The sequence below is a fragment of the Neltuma alba genome, unplaced genomic scaffold (genome assembly GCF_004799145.2).
Source record: "Neltuma alba isolate B1F8T4 unplaced genomic scaffold, ASM479914v2 tig00012036_pilon, whole genome shotgun sequence".
NCBI lineage: Eukaryota > Viridiplantae > Streptophyta > Magnoliopsida > Fabales > Fabaceae > Neltuma > Neltuma alba.
The window spans coordinates 417897-433612 of record NW_021636601.1 but is presented as its reverse complement, the minus strand read 5'-3'; the positions used below and the strand labels follow the sequence as shown (position 1 = coordinate 433612).

Sequence of the window (15716 nt, the reverse complement as noted above, 5' to 3'; positions counted from 1 at the left end):
TAATAAATATTAAAATAATTGTTTTAAACAAATAAAGGTAAAAAATCAAATCTGAACCATTCAAATGAGATATGGATAATCAAGATCTAATGAGTTTAAGGTGCTCATAAGAGCGATGAGCACTAAAACGGATTCAGTAAAATATGGACACTTCACAAATTTTGTAGCAACAAAATAACAGGAATTTTTCAACAAGTTTTTCTTCATTTCTCGCAATTTACAAAAGACACGAACATTTACTGCAAGGACATGAAGGCGTACCCATTTGATTTTTTGAAAAAATGAAATCGTTCTTCTTAATTGTACAATTTTGAGGTCCGTATTATCAAATATCCTTCCATGGTCCTTCTAAAGGCATGAAAAGAAATTTTTCATAAATGCATAAAACAAAGGATTTTTTCTTATAAATAAGGTGAAAAACACATAATTTGTTTTTGAAAAACACAAAAGGAAAGTACATTTTTATCATTTAATTGAACCCCGTCCCTTAAAAAGTTTAATAAATGTCCGGAGCATTGCAGGGGGCTAAACCCGAGTAAACTCCTCACTAACCTTGGTTTTTGGGCCAGCCACTAATTCCCGATTTAATTATTAGAGCACAATACGTCTTGCCTTTTAGTGGGTGTGGAAGATGACTCAGAAGGTGAGGCTCTGTTGCTTTTGCTTTATTACTTTAACAAATTTTCGAAGTGCTGAACCATTTTGTTTTTGTTTCTAAAAGTAAGGTTTGGAACACGAGAAACTGGAGATAAGTTATTTAATTAAAAGTATGGTTTTTTTTATTTTAATTTTAATCCATTTCATCCAATCCCCTTCCCAGTTTTGCCGCTTTTGTGTGGGACGATATTGTTCGACATTATTGGCTTGATTCTATTTAAAATGAGAATAGAATGAAACCAGAATTTGTCTCTCCACCGCATTATCAAGGATTGAAACTCTAAAACCTTCTTTATTTCACTGTCGAGCAAAGAAAAGTGTCCGATTGAGAAAAAAGGTCACGCCCGATTTTTTGAAACAAGAAATTAGGAAGTTCAGAACAAAAAATTTAAAAACATCTAAAAGTTGTTTTCTGTTTTTAGTTTTTCAAAACAAATTTTTACCTTTTTGTTTTTAAAAACAGTAGACTAAAAATAACTTGTCAAACAAGATTTTTTATTTTTTTGTTTTTAAAAACAAAAAACTGTTTTCAGAATAGGTAAACAAACAGGCCCTTAGTTTCCTTCCATGGTCCGTCTATTTTATTCTCCCAACATTTTGTTTGGAAGGGGGCAAAAAAGAAAGAAAGAAAGTTGAAAACTTTGCTTTCGAGCTCTTCTATTTACATCAAGGGATCCATTATTTGTCTACCAGTAGAGCCACCAGTAGAGGCAAATCCGAGTTCATTTCTCCGTTCACAACAATTATGTCTTCCTTGGCTTCTTCGTCCTCCAAACCCAAATTGACTACCCATTACGACGTCTTCGCAATTTCCCAAGTGACCACACATCGCCTCCCAGACTTTCGGTTTCTGGTAGGATCTCTAAGAGATGATGCCATCAAACTTTTTGCAGACTGTATAAATCCTTCAACGATGGCTACGTCTTTGTCTTCCGCGCTGGAGGCTATGGAAAGGTCGACAATTCTTATGGTTATTTTCACGCCGGAGTTTCTCAGTACCTCCGACAAGTTATTTATTGAGAGGCTGCAGAAAGTAATGGAGTATCACAAATCTGCGAACAGACCAGTGGTTCCTGTATTCTGGGGAGCGAAACGAAAGCAAGTGGTTGAGCATTTGGCAACGCAGTATAAGGATTTGGACTGGATTGGAATCGCCGTCGAAGCTGCTTCGCAATCCGGCGTCACACTGTCCACTGATCTCAGGTAATAACTACTATACTACTTTTCCTATATCAGTCTGGATCTGCTTGGTTTTGATTTACCATGTGTTTGGATGGAGAGAATATGGGGATGGAAAAATTAGGAAGAAGGTAAGTTCTCCCTTGTAATTGAATGAGAGGAGAAAAGAGGAGTAGGGAAAAGTAAGAGAGAAATAAGAGAGAAAATTAGATGTAGAACTCATCTCATTTTCTCTTTAAACATATGGAGAGAAAATGGGAAGGAAAGGTACTCCTTCCTCTTCTATGCTCGCGAGTCGTGTCCGCCGCTCTTCATCATATTTGTCAGTCATTCGAGATCTAGCAATACTTTCATGAGTGCAAGCTAGCAGAAGGCAGCATTTTTTTGGTGTCATCGGGAAAGATAATACCTCAAATGCAAAACAAATATTAAAATATTTGTTATTACTTAATATTTAAATATTTTTAACATTTTCATAATAAATTGGGATCCATTACAATACTTTCATAAGTCTTGACAACAATTGGATTGCAAATGACAACACATTCTTAAGAGAATACCTGATTTGCAATTTCACAATTTTTACGCTTTTTTGTGATTTTTCCTATATTATTTAATAAAAATAGTAGAATATTTAAATTTAATTTCGTCAATATATCACAAATATTCAAATTATTTTATGACTTAAATATCAATATGATTATCTCATCGTTACATTTTGTTTGATTTTAAATATGACATTAATATCAATATGATTATCTCATTGTCATTCTTTTTTTTTTTTTCTCTTTTGTTCATCCAAATAAGATAATTAATAACACTTTTCAGTTCTCTCATCTCATTTTTCTTCTTATTTTCCTTTTTTCAAACTTTTCTTTCCATCCAACGTAGGGTTTTCATCTAGGTGGGATAAGTTAGTGGTTGATCATATGGTAAGAACGGGGAATTTTGATAAGAAAGAGATAAATTAAAAAAAAAAATCCAGATGAAGCGGGTCAGCACAGGTCAACCTCATTCTATATCTCAAACGAAATTATAGATGAATTTTGGGTTGATCACCATTAACTTTTAGATGGTTCATGTTTTGCTGATTTTCGCCATGGTTTTAGTACTCGTACCTATTGTATATTTTGACCGAAGAAAAACAAGAGCTTTGTTTGCAATTTGTTTTTTATTTAAGACAATATGACCTTTTAGTGGAGAGAGTTGCACACACGCACCTATCCCAATTTTGCCACTTTAGATTATAAAATTATTCACTACCTTCTTCATGAGTTGTGTGGGTGGTAGCATGTCACTTGAGCCCAAAACTAGCGAGACTAAGTGTGTGATGGATGTCAAACACAAGGATCAAATACAAGTAAGCATTATGATTAATATATAAATATGACTTTTGAGCTCTCAAACCAAGAGTTATGAAAACATAGAAATTTAAGACACATCTGTTAGCAAACATTGAGATCACATAACCAAAATGGAATGGCGGCCTGTAGCAAACCGACACCATAAGAAATTTCTAGAGCCAGATAACACCCTAGACTACTGAACTTTCAAACAACTGAAGCAATGGGTTAAGATTGATTAAAAATCTTAAATTATGTTTCTTACTATTCGCCGTCCAGTGTAACCGCAAGCACACGGATCGTTGACAAATAGTATAGGTAAGAAAAGTGTCGTTCCTACGAAGACTAAAGCAAAAATGGATTGATTTTCACAAACATGATTTTAATTAGGTTGACCTTAAAAATAATCTTGAAAGTGATTGCAATTGTATCAAAATATTGAAAAACAAATTAAGTTAAACTCAAAGAAAACTAGACCGGAAATTCAAATTCACGATTAAAGGGACCTAGGGTTGCTTTTCCCTATTGTATTTCATAAAACCCAAATTATTTCCCCTCAATTAGCTTAATAACAAAATTAAGTGCTTGCTAAGGGCTCAAAATCAAATGATTAAGCTTTCTCAAGTCAAAACCAATTTTTTTAGTAACTCTAATTAGCAAATACAATCTCTTGTTTAATGTCAATTAAAGAAACCCAATAAATCCTAACCTTAATTTAGCAATGTTAGGTTAATAGGAATATCTCTACCCTACTAGCAAACCATCCATTTACTTAAAAACTTCAAGACTAACACAATTCTACCTAAGTTCTACAGCCAAAAGGACTCTCTCAAGCTCCCTTCAACTGAAACAAACAACATAAGTGGTGATCAAACACTTAGAAGCAATAAGCACAAGGTAAAATTAACACATAACTTCATTAATCACTAAAAGAGAGGAATAAATTAAATTTAATCCATACAATAGTTCAAAGCAACCCTAGAACAAGGGTTTAGCTACTCATTATCCAAAATGAACCAAAACTATACAAATATGTCTCAGTCATATCAAATTAAAAGTAGAGCAGAGAAGAAAAGCAGAAAAACCGAGTAGAAATTCCAAGAATCCCCTAAAAAATCCACTCCAAGGCTCCAAAACTCTTCAAAACCTCTTTCTCCCAAGCTCTAGCAGAGTGAAATCGCCTCTCCTCGTCCAGAGTTGTCCAAGCATCACTTTTCTCCTCCCATTTAACCCTAATAGTGTATCAGTAATCAAAACGCATAGCGACAGATTTTCTTCATTCGCTATGAATTGACAATGACGAATCAACAGCGAATAGCCACAAATTTCACCCCTCTCGTGCTGCATTTTCCTTTCGTTAGCTGTAGCAATGGTTATGGCGAACCAATAGCAAATGCACTGAAAAATGAGAGTTTTCTGTGTTAGTCTTTAGAGCTCTTTCATGCTTCCTTCCAGCTAATCTACTCTTCAAGGGTGTCCTATATGGCTTGAAAACACTGGTCCCCATCCTCCTACTTAAAGGAGAAATGTGTAAGTTCTAAACAACTCCAAATAATCACAATTATCTCAAGAGCGTTCTAAAAAGCTAAACTAAACATATTTTCCTCAATAGCTCTATTTTTATGCCCAATTTAACTCTCAAAACAGGAAGTTAAGGAGCAAAATGTGCTAAAAAGATATGAATTTCTTGGAGTTAACACTTACATGTATTTCAACTGCAAAACAGTCCCATGCCAATAAAATTCCAAATCGACAGATGGTAAAAAGACTTTCTTACCGTAGAAACTTCATAGTGATAAGGTGAAAATTTCAGCACATGGCCCCAAGTATTAAATAATACCCTTTTTTACATTGGTATAATTTTAAACTGGGATCGGTTTGGGTTTTAACTGCTGGTGCAGTTTTTAATCGGTTTAACTGGTCTTCGACCGACTCTAACTAAGCCGAACAACATTTAAAGAATTTGAACAGGTTTTTATATTGGCGAAAACATCAAATTACAACTCTTTGATTCGATCGCAAGGTCCCTAACGGATCAAATTGAACTTATTCTAAAGTAAGTAATATTAAAAGTATTTGCATGCAATTAAAATATTCATTAGATAAATAAAATTAGAAACCAAAAAGTTACGCAATTTACACAAAAATTGATTTCTCAAACTTTGATTCCATAGCAATAGGTGTTAGTCCTAACCATATCATAAGTTCAAGTTCATCTGAATACAAAAGATTCCTTTGAAAGCAGTACTCCATTTAGGCTCAACAATGCTTAAATCTAATCAAGTAGTATCATATACTACCTCCAGTCCTTAATATAAGAATTTGTTTGACTATTATTTTAGTTCTAAATATAAGATCCCAATCTACTTTATCTCTCATATTTAGCCATTTTTTTCAAAGCAGTCATTGTAATAATAATAGTTCTAGTCAATACACTTGATTAATAAGGATATTTTAAGAAAGACAACCTTTATATATATAAATAACTAACTTAATTAGTTTTCTTAGTCTATTCAAATTAGTCAACTAGCTATTATATTATGAACCAGAGGTAGTATCAAATACTAGATGAAAAATTTGATTCCCTCAAATAATTAAATAATCCGTCAATAAAAGTCTTTGCTAATACTTTGATGTAGATTTGCTAGATGCACGTTTAGATCATGTGAGAAGTTGAAAAAAGCAACAGCATTCAAAATCCCTGATCTTACTAGTTACTAATGAGAAGAAATTTCTGCTCTTGTGGAATTGAAAGTTCATCTTAAAGCATTGGTGGTAGCGGGTCCTTTAGAAACTAAATAAATAGAACTGAAGTCTGATATTTGTTTCTTATTGTGTCTCCTTTTGGTACGAATGAGTATGATTGTGTCACCTATTTCATCAAACTTAATCTGTTGAGTGAAAGAGTGAGTTTTGTTAATCAAATTCTAATATATAAAATTTGATACTTAAATACGTGCATACATTATACGTAACTTTTTACTGATTCTAAATCTTTTTGTCCAGGCAAGAAATGGGTAAACTTAAGGGGGAATTAGACAAATACTTGTTTTGCAATCTTCCGCCCCATCCAGTGGGGTTACTCCGTCGTGTGAAAGATGTACTTCGTCTGTTGATGGGTGGGACTTACTCCATCGGAGTATGGGGAGTTGCAGGTATTGGTAAATCCACTTTCGCCAGAGCTATTTATGATAGAATGGGTGGCAGGTTTGAGAGAAAAAGTTTCCTTGCAAATATCAATGATGAATGGAAGAAAGATAATAGTCTAGTTCATCTACGACAGCAACTTATTTCAGATGTTTTTGAAACAGAACTTGATATGGTTCATGGTGTTAAGATAGGAACTCATCAAATGAAGAAGGCACTCTGCTACAGGAGTGCAGTGGTAGTATTTGATGATGTGAATCATATAGACCAAGTCATAGCATTATGTGGAAGTAGTGATCTGTGCTTTGGCGAACGGAGTTTGGTACTTGTTACATCAATGAATAAGAATCTTCTTTTTGGTCTCAGACTGTACCTTTATGAAATGAAGACGCTGGATGAGAGTGAGTCTCTTGAGCTTTTCAGCTGGCATGCATTTAAGGAATTTTCTCCAAAAAATGATTTCATGTCTCTATCAAGGAGAGGAATATGTTTTTGTAAAGGACTACCACTGGCTCTTGAAGTTATTGGCTCTCTTTTGTATAATAGGACCAAAAAAGAGTGGAATAATGTGCTGAAGAAATTGAGAGGAATTCCTCATGACCAAATACAGGAGAAACTCAAGATAAGTTTTAACTTTTTAACAGATTCAGAAAAAGAATTGTTCTTTAATATAGCTTCCTTTTATGTGGGTCTAAATAAAGACGATGTTTCACAATTGTTAAAGGGCTCAAGATTTCCTGTGGAAAAGGCAATGCATGAGATTATACAGCGGGGACTTGTAAAAGTTGATGGGAGCGACAGGCTTCTTGTTCATCATTTGCTGCGAGAGATAGGAAGAGAAATAAGTCATAAAAAGATAAAGCATGAGTATACCTATGAAGTATTCTTGAGTTTTAGAGGTGAAGATACACGTAAATCTTTTGCTACTCATCTTTACACCGCTCTAAAGAAAGCAGGTATTGAGGTCTTCATCGATGAAGAGGGGATTGGAAGGGGTGAAGCCATTTCTTCCTCTTTACTGCAAGCAATTGAAAGTTCTAGAATGTCGATAATTATATTCTCAAAAAATTATGCTGGCTCTAGTTGGTGCTTACAAGAATTAGAGAAAATCATGGAGTGTCGCAAAACAACTCATCAAGAGGTCTTACCAATATTTTACGATGTGCAACCGTCTGATGTTCGTAAACAACGAAATACCTTTGGAGAAGCATGGAAAAGGCTCACACTAAGAAACTCAACTAGCAAAGTGAAGAAATCGATGATCAGTTGGAAGAGAGCACTCATTGAAGCTGCGAATATATCTGGGTGGGACATGCATGAATGGAGGTAAGTTCGACATAATTCCTTTTTAGTACTTAAGCCCGTTAAATTCCTTAAGTTCCTGTTGGTGATATGCGCTTCAATATATGTTGAAAACAATGTTATTAGGGGGGGGGGAAATACTGGGCTGTAACTGTGATATTATAAATGATCAAGCTGCTTAATTACTCTTACAAATCACACAATGAGCTCTGAATAATGAATCTTAAAAAGAATGTACGTAGCTAGCACAATTGCTACAGCTTTTTGTAATTTTCATAGAGAAGATGCAACAGGAGAGGGATTTGAATTTAGTTTCATATATAACAAGAACATTTAAACAAATTTTAGCTAACATGTGTTAAGAGGAAATTGATCCAACCATTTAGAAAAGAATTGTTAGTACTCAAGATTAATACTTAAACGCCAAAATTGATCCTGATATAAATGTAATTTGTTTTTGCCAGAACTGAAACGGAGTTGATTGACAATGTGGTTGACACTATTACAATGAAGCTAGACAACAAAGACGATTTGTTTGTTGCTCACCACCCAGTGGGAGTAGAGCCTCGTGTGCAAGATATCATCAAGTTGCTGATTAATAAATCAAATGAGGTTATCATAGTAGGGATATGGGGGATGGGGGGGATTGGTAAGACTACTATTGCTAAAGCCATCTTCAATGAAATTGGTCAAACTTTTGAAGGAAAGAGTTTCCTCTCAAATGTGAGGGAAGTGTGGAAGCAAGATAATGGTCAAATTTATCTGCAAAATCAAATTCTTTCAAGCATCTTTAATGCGAGAAGAGTGCAGCTTACAAGTATAGAAATGGGGACAATTCTAATCAAGAAAATGCTTTATAAGAAAAGGGTGCTTCTTGTTCTTGATGATGTAAATGATGAAGATCAGTTGAAAGCTTTATGTGGAAGTCACGAATGGTTTGGTCAAGGTAGTAGAGTAATCATCACTACTAGAGATGAACGGCTACTCAAAATCCTTGGAGTTGGAGAACATAAAATATACAACATGAAAGAAATGAATGACAATGAATCTCTTGAGCTTTTTAGTTGGCATGCGTTTAAGCAACCATTTCCTGAAAGAGATTTTGTTGAATTTTCAAGAAGGATAGTTTCTTACTCAGGAGGTCTGCCACTAGCTCTGGAAGTTCTTGGCTCCTATTTGTTTGATAGGGAAGCATCAATATGGAGAAGTGTTTTAGAAAAACTACAACAAATTCCAAATAATAAAATACATGAAAAGCTAAAAATAAGTTATGATGGTCTGAGTGACCAAGCAGAGAGAGATATATTCCTTGATGTATGTTGTTTTTTTATTGGGAAGGACAAAAGCTATGCTACACAAATATTAAATGGTTGTGGACTTCATGCTGATATTGGAATTATTCGTCTGGTAGAGAGGAGCCTTGTAAAAGTTGGTAAGAGAAATAAGCTTGATATGCATGACTTGCTATGTAACATGGGAAGACACATCATTCGTGAGAAATCACCGAAGGATCCTAAGAAGTGGAGCAGATTATGGTTTCATGACGATGTGCTAGATGTATTAACAAATTGCTCAGTAAGAATGTCTCTCAATGACTTACAATTATATTGTTAATGTTGTTTTTTTCATTTCTCATTTTGCAGTCTCATTTTTTAAGTTGACTACTGTGTGTTCAAACATCTATCATACGTTGTTTGTTTGTATTCTGTTATGTTTCAATTAGTGAAATATTTCGTTAGTTTTTATTTTCTGTTATTTATTTTCTACTTTAATAGGGAACAGACGCGATTACGGGATTGGCTTTAAACATGTCAACAAACAACTCAATGGCGTTGAGTGCCAAAGCATTTGAGAACATAAAGAATCTTCATTTGCTCCAACTTGATCATGTAAAACTTGATGGAGACTTTGGTTATCTATCAAAAGAATTAAGATGGCTTTGTTGGCGTGGATTTCCTTCAGAAAACTTGCCAACAAATTTGCGTCTAGAAAAGATTGTTGCCATAGACTTAAAGTGGAGTAATCTCACAACAGTATGGGAGAAAAGCCAGGTATTCATAATGAAATTTTCAAATCAAACACAAGCAACAATAGCTGTATTAATTTGTTTCCTTATATCTTATTCTTTCCATTTATTGTATGATTTATTTTAAAATGTTTCCTTGGTGCAGATGTTAGAGTGGTTGAAACTTCTCAATTTGAGTCATTGTCATTATTTGACAAAGACACCTGACTTTTCAAAGTTACCATATCTTGAAGAGTTGGTACTCAAAGATTGTCCCCTCTTGTCTTCGATTCATCCCTCCATTAGAGATCTTAAATATATTGTTTTGTTAAATTTGAAAGACTGCAAAGGCCTCAATCATCTCCCAAAAGGTCTATACAAATTGAAATCTTTGGAAACTCTAAATCTTTTTGGTTGTTCAAAGATTAAAAAGCTGAAAGAAGACATTGGGCAAATGGAATCCTTGATGACTTTGGTGGCAAATCAAACTTCTATTACACAAGTTCCCTACTCATTAGTGGGAATGAAAAGTATTAAATATGTGTCTGTATGTGACTATGAAGGATTACCACGTGATGCATTCCCATCCATTGTTTTGTCTTGGATGTCACCAACAATTCATTCAAAGTCCCTGTTACGAGCATTTAGCATCATGCCATCTTTAATCAAGGGTCTATCACATCCTTTATTTGTTAGAAGTCGTGAAGCCTTAGAAGCAAGACCAAGCACATCTCGAGCGTTAATTGGCTTTCATGAGCAATCTCACGTGGAAAGGTTAGAGACGACATCCATGAGTTCTTTAACTATTCATTTAGGCGGATTCAACAAAGTCGTGGACGCACTATTAAAGAGTATTTCACAGGTAATTTCTTTATCTCTCTACTGCCACCTATGCATAAATTATGCCAATATGTGTGTAAAGATGTGTATTCAAGGCGATTACAAGAATTTTTAAATTTAATAGACTATTCATTTGGGAAGAAAGTAATTGGAAATGGTCATCATATTAATTAAATAAACAAATAAATTAGCTAGAACACTGGTAATGTATTTTCAATTAAATCCTTAGTAACCCTGGCAATAAATTTCATCTATTCTCAATTCTATTCTTGGTTCATGGATTAGGGATGGAGTGACCAAGGGTTTGACTATTCTCAGCTTCCTCAAGATAATTATTCTGATTGGCTATGTTTTGAGAGTGAAGGATCTTCTGCATCATTTAAAATGCCTCGAGTTGTTGGTCGTAGTTTAAGAGGAATGATAATCTATATTATCTATTCATCTTCTCAAGATAGCATGGTGGCATCCGCATATCCTGTTGGCTTCATGATAAAGAATTTTACAAAGGGTACTATGGACTTTTACAAGAGAGATGATGCAACGACTTCTGCTGATGATAATTGGCACAAAATAATACTTATTCTAGAGCCTGATAATGAGATAGAAATTATGGTCAATTTTGCCCAAAAGCATATTGTGAAGAAGACTTTAATCTATCTGGTGTACGATGAAGGAACTACAATAGGTATCACTCCATAATGTTAAAGCATTGGTAAGAAAGCAGGCTTGTCATTTTTTCCCCTTAGTCGGGATTGTCGTATAGATTTGCATGTGTTTATTCTGAAAAAAGTTTTAATATTTCTTTCTATGTATATAATGTTGCAGGGCTTCATTAAAAGGAAAAAGAAGGTGAAGAATGACAGGCAGAAGGCTGCAGGTTATGGCACTCGTTTTTTTTTTTTTTAACTTTAACTTTTTAATTTTGGAGAAAAAGAGCGAAGGGAAAAAAAAACAGAGAAAGTTAATGTTTAAAAATTTTATTAATCAGAACGACCTAAATTTGAGCATGGGTGTTTTCCACGTATGAATCCTTCACAATACTAGTGTGAAAACTTATTAGATTGTTTTGGCCAAAAAAAAATTTTAAAAAGGAAATTTTCATCCATTTTTTAGGAAGAAAATTTTTAAAATGTTAGCATCTTTCACTATACTATACTCCTATCACGCCTTCCTTTTAGACCACATTATATCTCAAATAGAATCACTTGGAACCATTTTTTATGGCCTTAGGTTAGAAAAATTTAAAATTTGAAATTCATTAAATTCGGGTTACTATTCATGTAACCCTAACTAAGGCCAAACTTTGAAAAGTCATAATTAATTCTAGAAAAATAAAAATGAGGTGGTTCTAAGTTCCATTTAAAGATCTTAATATGATCTTTAGAGTGAAAATACTCACTGGTATCAAGACCTTTTCAATCAATCCCAGAATTAACACAAAGTAGTACTATTCGTATGGTAAATTTTCAATTTTTCAGAATTTGTGCCTAACTTTAGATAGTCATAACTTTTTGTAAAAAAAGCTCCAAATTTGATGAAATACCACTTGTTTTAAAACTAAAGATATAGTCTATAAGTCTGTCAAGTTTCAGCCAGAATCTCAATCATTTGACCAGAATTTTGTTAGTGTGAAAATGAGGCATTATTAGGGTTATTTTATCCCTTTTTCATGCATTTTCTTGACTTTTCTCCTCTTTTAACCTGATAGGACTGCTAGAAAATCAAGTGTAAGAAACAATTTTCTAGTGGTTAAAGGAACCGCTACATAGTATGGTCAAAACGCCAGAAAATTTCTAGCAGTTCCATGAGCTGTAGGAAAAAACAAGAATGCGACGAATTTTCGAGTGGTTCAAAACCGCTAGAAACTTTTTTCCACTTTTTTTTATTTTTCTAGCAGTTTCTGAACTGCTACAAAATTCATTCTAGGTGAAAAAAATAAAATTCAAATTTTTCATTATTATAAAATATAATATTATCAATTAAAAAACCATTAAATAGATTATATTAGAGAATTATGTTAATATGTGTATTTACCAATGTATTACATGTTATGTATTTAAATTTTGTGATAGATAATAAGTAATTAAATTATAATTGTGTCAAATGAATTGAATTTAATAAGATCACTACAAAAAAATATGTCAATTGTAGCGGTTAGAGTGATACATTTCTAGCGGTTTTAACCGCAACAAATAACATTTGTAGCGGTTAACAAAACCGCTAGAAAAACAGGCGCAAGAAAAAATTTCTAGCGGTTATGGTAACCGCTACACATTATGGTCAACACGCTAGAAAATTTCTAGCGGTTTATAACCGCTAGAAAATATATAAAGGAAAAACATTTCTAGCGGTTATGAAACCGCTAGAAAGTGTGCCCGGAATAAAATTTCTAGCGGTTTTATAACCGCTAGAAACATGCTAAACCAAATCAATTTTGCCGGGAAATAAATAATTTCAGTAGTGCGCGGAAATTTCTAGCGGTTATAAAACCGCTAGAAATGTTTGGAAAATTAAATTTTCCCGCCAATTAAATTTCTGGAATAGCGGCAAAAAAATTTTCTAGCGGTTTGAACCGCTAGAAATTTTGGCACAAAATTTAAATTTGACGAAATATTTCTAGCGGTTCGTAACCGCTAGAAATGTTTACCATGCCAGAAAAAAAATTTTTGGTTTTTCATATAATAATTTTAAAAACCATTAAATAAATTATGTTGAAGAATTTTTGTTAATTTGTATAATTAAAAATATGTTACATTTTATATATTTAAATTTTGTAATAAACAATATGTAATTAAATTATGAATGTGTCAAAAGAAGTGAATTTAATTTAATAAGATAATTTAATTGAATATTTAATAAGATAGTTGAATTGAAGATGATATATTTTGTAATATTGAACCTATAGTGTTAGGTTGAGGAGTATTTGAATCAGTTGAGGAGGGCATGACAAGTGTGGAGAAGAAAAATCTGAAAGAAAAGGAGAAATAAATATGTTAGTAAATTTTAAATAAAAACAAATAAAAGATACAATGAATTATAAAATAAAATTCACTTACCATACAGTAAGGAGAAAGAAACCACCATATGAGATAGTAAGAAAAAAAGAGAGAATTATGAAGAAGAATAGGAGAGGAAAGAAAAGGGATGGAGTAAATAAATGTAGAGTAGATATGGTATTTATAGAGATCAACGACACATTTGTAGCGGTTATTTTGTAGCATTTTTTTGCATTTTGTAGCTGTTATTCATTTTCTAGCGTATATATAACCGCTAGTAATTTGTAGCGGTTTCATTTGTAGCGGTTAATAACCGCTACAAATTAAATTTTTTTTATTTTTAAAAAGATGAACGAATTTTAATTTATAGATATATATTTGTAGCGGTTAATAACCGCTACAAATTTATTTTTTTTATTTTTAAATATGTGAACGGATTTTAATTTATAGATATATATTTGTAGCGGTTAATAACCGCTACAAATTTAATTTTTTTATTTTTAAATATCTAAATGAATTTTAATTTATAGATATGTATTTGTAGCGGTTATTTAATCGCTACAAATTAAAATTTTTTTATTTTTAAAAAAACTGTACGAATTTTAATTTATACATATGTATTTATGGACGGAAATTTTTTTTAATAATTTATTTTGGATGCTGCTATTCTCCATCATCATCCGGCCTGAAAGGACACATTTTAAAAAAATTTGTTAAATTTATAATGTATTTGGAAAAAATTAGTAATTAGTAGTAAATTATTTAAATAATTTAAGAAAAGACGTGTACCTGATAATTGGTAAATTATCATCTCCTTGAGGAAAGAAGTCTTCAAAATTCGAGGGTTGGAAGGGTTCACTGTCGTAAATAATGTCACCATCACCCATATCATAAAGATCCCGTGGCTTGAGGTGAACGACCATATTCCAGTCTTTATATTTCTCATCCTCGATATAGTAAATTTGGTGTGCCTCAGAAGCAAGGATATATGGCTCATCATCTTCAGATGCCCCCGTATGAATAAGTCTAGAGAAATTAACTGAGGTGATGCCCAAATGGTCAGTAACGAGTCCCCGTGAAGTTGTCGTATTTGCCCAGGAGCACTTGAACAATGTCACGGTGAAAAGCTGGTAACTCAACTCAATAATGTCAATTAGCTTTCCATAGTAAGTGACGCCTCCAAAGCGCATATCGCCATCACTACTGCTAGCATAACATCTCGTTCCGAATGTCCCGCAAACTCCAGAGTTTTGTGTGAGCAATACCTAATCACGTCCAACCGTACAGAACTTGAAGCCGTTGACATTGTACGCGGTAAACCTTCGTGCATGGTCTAACGGACTGAGAGAAAGAGCTTTGAATTCATCTGTGTATGGGCTGTTGTCATTACGTATTCGACGTGTAAACCAACTGGGAAACTCTTTGTGGACTCTTTTATCAATGTCAGCAGAACGCGCACGGCCCCGTAGCTGACGCCTGAGATAACTCCTAAACTCACTATAGTAAAGTGTAATTTGTTAGAAGAGTCAGTAAGAAACAAATATAAAGTGTAAAAGCTAGTGAGCTTATATGATATATATACTTACTGCATGAAGGGTTCAACTTGGCAGCAATTTATCAAAACGTGTCTGTGTGCCTGGAGTTTCTCTGTAGGAGTGAGTCTGAAGAATTCATATCATCCAACTGGTTTCCTAACAGGAGGAAATAAAGTTGACGTGGAAGGACCAGGAGGAGAATCATCTACGCGATGCAGGCGGTTAAAAGATGTCTCCATGTCATCAAAGTACCTCGAACAGAAAGTTAGGACCTCATCTCCGGAATAACCTTCTGCTATTGACCCCTCAGGCCATGCCTTATTCCTAACATATGATTTTAATTTTCCCAAGTACCTGTAAGTTAAAATTGCATTAATAATTACGAGTAAATGAAAGAACAATGTGAAATTTAAAGAGGCGGGAATAAAAGATAATCTAGTACCTCTCTATAGGGTACATCCATCGATAGTGAACTGGGCCAGCAACCTTTGCTTCTCGAACAAGGTGGACAGTCAAGTGAACCATAACAGTAAAGAATGATGGAGGAAATATCATCTCCAAGTGACAAAGTGTAAGAATAATTTTATTTTGCAGCTGATCAAGCTCTTTCGCTACCAAGACCTTCGCACACAACTTCTTGAAAAATGAACATAATTCTACCAAAACCACCGATACATCAGAAGGAAGTGTGTTTTTCAAGGCCAATGGAAGT

At 33.6% G+C, this 15716-nt stretch overlaps 1 protein-coding gene across 1 annotated transcript; it reads left to right on the top strand.

Moving 5' to 3' along the window:
* The first annotated feature begins 1402 nt into the window (after positions 1–1402).
* On the top strand, positions 1403–11172 carry LOC114721432 (TMV resistance protein N-like). The gene is made up of 7 exons (XM_028907253.1): positions 1403–1860; positions 6186–7652; positions 8093–8837; positions 8967–9203; positions 9404–9679; positions 9800–9892; positions 10759–11172. The coding sequence occupies exons 1-7, from the start codon at positions 1403–1405 to the stop codon at positions 11170–11172; spliced, it is 3690 nt and encodes a 1229-aa protein (XP_028763086.1).
* Positions 11173–15716: the final 4544 nt, after the last annotated feature.